At 40.1% G+C, this 7,193-nt stretch overlaps 1 protein-coding gene across 1 annotated transcript; it reads right to left on the reverse strand.

Annotated features, from left to right (window-relative positions):
• Window positions 1-3,202: 3,202 nt before the first annotated feature.
• On the reverse strand, window positions 3,203-4,584 carry LOC133031258 (uncharacterized). Its single transcript, XM_061104719.1, has 2 exons — window positions 4,255-4,584; window positions 3,203-3,301 (listed from the first exon to the last, which is right to left on the reverse strand). The coding sequence occupies exons 1-2, from the start codon at window positions 4,582-4,584 to the stop codon at window positions 3,203-3,205; spliced, it is 429 nt and encodes a 142-aa protein (XP_060960702.1).
• Between the last annotated feature and the right edge of the window lie 2,609 nt (window positions 4,585-7,193).

Below are 7,193 nucleotides of genomic sequence, written 5' to 3' on the forward strand. Positions count from 1 at the left end.
CATCCATGATTAATTCAGAAACAAAACTAAACATAAAAGGAAGAAATAAGGGTAAAAGAAAGAAACTAGAAGGTGATATCGCTCCGGGTCTTCAAGATAGCTTCCTCTCCACCTTCATCCACTTTTTAGGTCTTTTTCTACTTACTTTGACCTTCAGAGTCGTATTCCTTATATAGGGATGAGAGGTGTGCCTCCAATTGAGAGAAAAATCAAAATTAGGTCAAAACTGCATTTTCCGTACCTAGTCGCGACTAGCCTTTAAGCTGGTCGCGACTATAGGCAAAACTCGAAAAATCGAGTTTCTGCCAAATCTCGAAGTCGCGACCAGAGTCGCGACCATGAAAAAGGGTCGCGACCTGGCTCTTTGGAGGTCGCGACTACTGACGCGTCTGGAGCCGATTTTTCCAATTTTTTTGCCAGTTTGTCCCGTCTTTTCACCATTTGACTGAATTTGAACTTTAACACCCCGGGAACCTGAAACAATGAAAATCAAGCGTAAAACTGCTCCAAAAGACACCAATAGACGAGAAAATGCTAACTTTACAGACCCGAAACATAGGCTAAATATAACCTAACAAAATTCCCCCAAACTAGATTCTTACTCGCCCCCGAGTAAGGTAAAAAAAACTAACTACGCTATCAAATAATCACTACGCTGCTGACTCATGCTCTGCTTTCTTCCTTGCATAAACTAGAATTTCGATCCTACTAACTCTAACAATTAACTCAGATGCTCAATTCATAACACTATGTACAACCACAAAAATTTATTCATATGTGAAACATTGTTATAAAAGTTTTACTCTTTCCAACAGTTCCACAGCCCGATAACTCATAAGCTTGCATGCTTACCTTTCTCCACTAATGTTGACAGTATCCTTTGGAATCATTAGGTCTTTTCAAGGTTTAGGAAATATGGCTCAGATATTCAGGGATAGACAAAAGACAATTTCTGGCTCAAGATATGATAAGCACACAAACAGAACCCACAAGCTTCTTACTTTTCTTTTTCAAAACCCCATATTGTTCCTGCATTTATCAAGATTGAGAGAATTTCCAACATCACTGAATTTTTTTTCAAACACATTCTTACTTTTTATTTTTTTTTCATCACATTTCATTTTTTCATTTTTTTTTTCAGTGACATTGAATTACACATTTTTTTTTCTCTTCTCAATCTTGCAAGTTCTTCTCCCTTTCACTATTTTCTCACACTAAATATTTCTCCTCCCCCAAACTAATTATGTAGCTTATGATATCATGGATAACATGGTGAAGAAAAATTAATAGTGTGGTTACAATTTTTCGAGTCAATGGGTGAAAAACATAACAGGTTTAGGCTCAAAAGGTTAACTAGGGATACACATTATTACGGTAGGCTTGAAAGGCTCAAACTATCCAACAAATGCCTAAGTCATATTCCAATTGAACACTATCAAGGATTTCGTCTCAAAAGAATAAACATGCAAGTTCTAAGCTATCCTGTCAATCTTACCACAAACCATAGTAAAACAATTATAACAATTCTCACAGATTAAGTAATTGTAGACATACACAGGTTTCTAAGCATCCAACCTAATCCAAAGAGTTAACAGAATCAAGCACACAGTTATTTTACAATTTCAGATCACATTGCACTAATCAACAGTATACAACTATCCTCTAGCTTATTGCCATTCCTTAACTAAAACAAAAAACTAACACTGAAAATTAAAGTACAGAAAATAAAATGCAGAATTTAATTTTTTTTTAAGTCTCTCCCCCCAAACTAAATATGACATTGTCCCCAATGTATACAATAAAATGCAGAGAAAAGAGACTTACCTGAGACCTTCTCAGAAAGGGTTGGGTGGTGGCGGCTGGTCATATGGGTAGAACCGAGGAGGTTGCGCCAAATAATTCGGGTCATCAATCCCAATGTTTATTTTGTTGATGAGAGAATTAAGTTGCTGAACTTGTCCCTCATCATGGATACTCCTCTGCACCATGTAGTTTTGCATGTGGTTGTTCTGCTGAATTATATCATTCAGCTGTGCATGAGTGTATTGCGTCGTGGGATCGATAGGCCCAGGCAATTGTAGGGGCTGCTCCTCTTCTTCTTCAACACTAGGCTCTCGTTGCCGCCTACGTCCTTGCGGTGCATCAGGTGGAGGCTGGCCATAGGGATGTGGCTCTTTCAGCCTGTTGACAAATGCGATCTCCATCTTGCGAAGTGGCAACACCGTGCTGTCATACTCCAATTGGGGAACTTCATATGCCTCGCAGAGTTCTGTTATAACTCCCGCCAAACCAAAACCACCTCCCGTGGCTCCCTTTACAATCTGATCAATGCTATGCCGGATGACTTGTCCAATGTTTATGTTGTACCCCTTCATAATGGCGTACACATATTTTAGGCGATCCATTTAGACATCGGAGAAGTGCTTATTTGGCACCAACCGAGCACTTACAAAGTACAGCCATGTTTTCGCCACCGGGTTTAATTCACACCGATATAAGATGTTTGTCGACCCCTCTGTGCCATCGTTTTCGTGGAACCTCAGCCCTGGAAATCCCACCGTCTCAGCCGCATCCACCATATCAAACTACTCTTCCTCCTCAATAATTCAGAGGCGTTGCTCTTCCCAAGAGTAATCGTGGACAGAGAACATCACATTAAAAGCATCAGCAGTAGCGGGAACCTTCTTTCCACACACCTTTACTTCCCCATTATGGCGGTCGGGCCAGTTTGCAAGAAATTCACAGGCCATAGTCACATTAGCCTGGCCCCGAGCATCCACAAAGCTCCCCCACTTCATCCTCTCAATTTGGGCTCGAATAGTCTCAAACCGTGGTTGACGTCTCAAAGGATTTTCAGGGAATTTAATACCCTGGTCTTCAATATAAGCCCTGTTTTTCAGCCTCATCAAACGATTCTGGGCCTCTATATTACCAAACCGGGCTCTATTAAAACACGTGGTTGGTGGGTTTGATGATGAACCCTCCTCCACATGCCTAGTTCTTTTAGGTGCCATTTTTTCTAGCAAAAGTAGAATATTTTTTTTTCCTTTTTTTTCTCTTTGTTTTTTTTTCGAATTTTTCTTTTTTCTCTTTTTTTCTGATTTTTTTTTTCTAAATAATGCTAAAAAAAATTGGGAGCACCTCCCCTTAATTTTTATACTTCCCAAAAATTCAAAATTAATCAAATACTATTTCCAAACACTCAATTCCACAATACAATAATAACAAACCCAATATCAACAATATTTTTGCACAACACACAATTATACCACCCAAAATCTGGAACAAGTGAATCAAATTCCTTAACGATTAAAGGAAGTGATACTTACAAACCAAAAGAAGCTTTACTCCACCTCCATTGTTGAATGTTCTTGAAAGCTTGAGGTTGAAGATGAAGACAATGGTATTTTTCGGATTTGGGGTATTGTGGGTGATTTTCGTGGTGGTTTTTGATGGTATGTGTAGATTAATGAGTGAAATTGGGTTTTTGATTGGATTGGGTTTGAGAGATTGAAGAAAAGATGAAAAGATTGAAGATTTGAGAAGGAAAATTTGAATTTTTTTTAATGGAAGGGGCTAGGGTCGGCAGAGAGAAGAAGGAAAGATTTGAAATCGGTGTAGGGTTGAATGTGGGGGAAAAATTGGGATATTTATAGAAAAATCGCCAGCTGGTCGCGACTTGCCCAAAGGCTAGTCGCGACTAGCTTAAATTCAAAATTCTGGGGGCTTCTGGAAAATTGGCTAGTCGGGACTTGGAAAAAGGGTCGCGACTTCCAGTCACCCTAGTGGCGAATACTGGGAATAAAAATTTTTCGTGGTTCTGTAAAACCCGAGGTCGCGACCAGGGTCGCGACTACCAAAAACGGTCGCGACCCAGGAACCTGGTGGTCGTGACCACTGGGCTCCTGGTCCAAAAAATAATTTTTTTTTTCACGTTTTTCACGATTCAACTGGAAAAAATAATGTCTGGTACTTAGCTAAAAATTGAAAATACTAAAAAAATACTAAAGCATAAACTAAAAACATAATCAAAAAGTCTGAAAATTAAAGAAAACACTTGGGTTGCCTCCCAAGAGCGCTGTCTTTATCGTCATATAGTCGGACGCTGAACTGTGTTCTTCATAGTGGCGCCAGAATCATGGCAGACTTGGCTTGGTCAAATTGACCTCCCAAGTAGAGCTTTAAACGCTGTCCATTAACTTTGAAAGTTGCTGGACCTTCACCTTTTAACTCCACCGCTCCATAGGGAAATACCTTGACTACTGTGAATGGTCCTGACCACCTTGACTTCAACTTTCCAGGAAACAATTTCAACCTTGAATTGAATAGTAACAATTGCTGCCCAGGTTGAAACTCCTTCCTTACTAAACCTTGGTCATGCCACTTCTTAGTTCTCTCCTTGTAGATTTTTGCGTTCTCATAGGCTTCATTTCGAAACTCCTCTAGTTCATTCAACTGTAGCAGTCTTTTCTCTCCTGCAGCTTTTAATTCCATGTTAAGAGTCTTCATGGCCCAAAAAGCTTTATGCTCTAACTCCACCGGCAGATGACAAGCCTTCTCAAACACCAACCGATATAGAGACATGCCAATCGGTGTTTTGAAAGCAGTTTTGTATGCCCACAATGCATCATCTAATTTTCTTGACTAATCTTTCCTTGATCTTTTCACTGTTTTCTCTAGAATCATCTTTATCTCCCGATTAGAAATTTCAGCTTGGCCATTACTTTGGGGATGATATGGTAAAGCAGTTCGATGTCGGACATCATATCTTGAAAGGAGTGCTTCAAACTGTTTATTGCAGAAGTAACTCCCTTCATCGCTTACGATTGCTCGAGGAGTACCAAACCGAGTAAAGATGTTATCATTTTGTGGTGTAGCTGCAGCTGCAGCTTCAACCCATTTAGACACATAGTCGACAGCCAATAGGATGTATTGATTGCTAAAGATGAAGAAAAATGACCCATGAAGTCTATCCCCCACACATCAAACAATTCCACTTCTAAGATTCCTGTTAAAGGTATCTCGTTTCTTCTTGAGATATTACTTGTCCGTTGACAACATTCACATGCCTTCACAAAGGTAGTAGCATCCTTAAATAGCGTTGGCCAAAAGAATCCACTCTGCAACACCTTAGCAGCAGTTCTGGTCCCACTGAAATGTCCTCCACATGGTAAAGCATGACAATGATTTAGGATAGAACACATCTCCTCTTCAAGCACACATCTTCTAATTATCTGATCAGCGCAGTGTTTGTAGAGGATTGGCTCTTCCCAATAACAATGTTTCACCTCAGAAAAGAACTTCTTCAATTGTTGACGTGAAAGCTCAGGAGGGGTTATTTTTGCAGCCAAGAAATTGACATAATCAGCATACCCTGGTACCATCAGGTTTTCCCTCACACTAAAGAGTTGTTCATCAGGAAATTGCTCATTTATTTGTACCTCTTTCCTATTCTGACTCTCTTCCAGCTCTAGTCTAGACAGGTGATCTACTACCAGATTTTCAGTGCCCTTCTTATCTTTTATCTCTAAGTAAAACTCTTGAAGTAGAAGTACCCACCGAATCAGTCTCGGCTTTGCATCCTTCTTGGTCATAAGGTATTTGATCGCTGAATGATCTGTATAGACAATAACCTTATTCCCAATCAAGTAGGGTCGAAACTTATCACCAGCAAACACAATTGTCAGCATTTCTTTTTCTCTAGTGGCATAATTTAACTGAGCATCATTTAGGGTTCTACTAGCATAGTAGATTGCGTGAAACACCCTGTCAACTTTTTGACCCAAGACCGCTTCAATTGCATAATCACTTGCGTCGCACATCAACTCGAAAGGCAACTCCCAATTTGGTGAAGTGACTATTGGTGCTGAAATCAATTTTTCCTTTAGAACCTTGAATGCCTTTAAACAATCTTCTCCAAACTCAAATGGAACGCCATTAACAAGTAAACTGGACAAAGCTTTGGAGATCTTTGAGAAGTCCTTAATAAATCTTCGGTAGAAGCTAGCATGTCCTAAGAAACTCCTTACTCCTTTTACAGAAACTGGAGGTGGCAAATTCTCTATTGTTGAAACTTTAGCCTTATCCACCTCAATTCCTGCTTTTGAAATTTTGTGTCCAATAAAAATTCCTTCTGTTACCATAAAGTGGCACTTCTCCCAGTTTAACACCAAGTTAGACTTCTCGCACCTAGTTAGCACCTTTTCTAAATTTTCTAAACAATGATCGAAGGAGGAGCCAAAGACCGAGAAATCATCCATAAAGATCTCAATACAAGATTCAATCAAGTCCGAAAAGATAGCCACCATACACCTTTGAAAAGTAGCAGGGGCGTTACACGATCCGAATGGCATTCTTCTGAAAGCAAAGGTACCGTAGGGACATGTGAAAGTAGTCTTTTCCTGATCTTCAGGTGCTATAGCTATTTGGTGGTATCCAGAGTAACCATCAAGAAAACAGTAATATTCTTGGCCTGCCAATCTGTCTAGCATTTGATCAATGAAGGGCAAGGGAAAGTTATCTTTTTGGGTTGCTTTGTTGAGTTTCCTATAATCGATGCAAATCCTCCAACCAGTGACTATTCTTGTGGGAATCAACTCATTCTTTTCATTCTTGATCACGGTCATTCCACCTTTCTTTGGAACCACTTGCACTGGGCTAACCCACTTACTATCTGAGATGGGATAGGCCATTCCAGCATCCAACCACTTGACTACTTCTTTTCTGACAACTTCCTTCATGGGTGGATTTAGTCTACGTTGTGCGTTGATTGTCGGTTTGGCATTGTCTTCCATTAGAATTCGGTGCATCACCGTTGAAGGACTGATTCCTTTGACATCACCTAGTGTCCAAGCGATGGCCTTGTTGTGAGCTCAGAGTACTCTCAGCAGTCTATCAGTTTCCACATCAGAAAGAGAGGCTGACACAATAACTGCCAGCTTTTTATCTTCACCCAAAAACTCATACCTCAAGTGACTAGGAAGCACCTTCAATTCAAGTTCTGGAGGTTTTTCAGTAGATGGCAGTAGCTCTTTTGGAACTGCTCCCAATTCCTCATAATACCTTCTGTTCAAGGGCACATAGGAGTCAAGCCATTTCACATAACCCATGACATCTTGTCCCTCTTGCTCCGTCAATTCATCTTCAGTTAAGCTCAGTTCGAGAGGAGCCTCTAGCAGCTTTTTCTCACTAAC

Source organism: Cannabis sativa, chromosome 9, assembly GCF_029168945.1.
Source record: "Cannabis sativa cultivar Pink pepper isolate KNU-18-1 chromosome 9, ASM2916894v1, whole genome shotgun sequence".
Lineage (NCBI taxonomy): Eukaryota > Viridiplantae > Streptophyta > Magnoliopsida > Rosales > Cannabaceae > Cannabis > Cannabis sativa.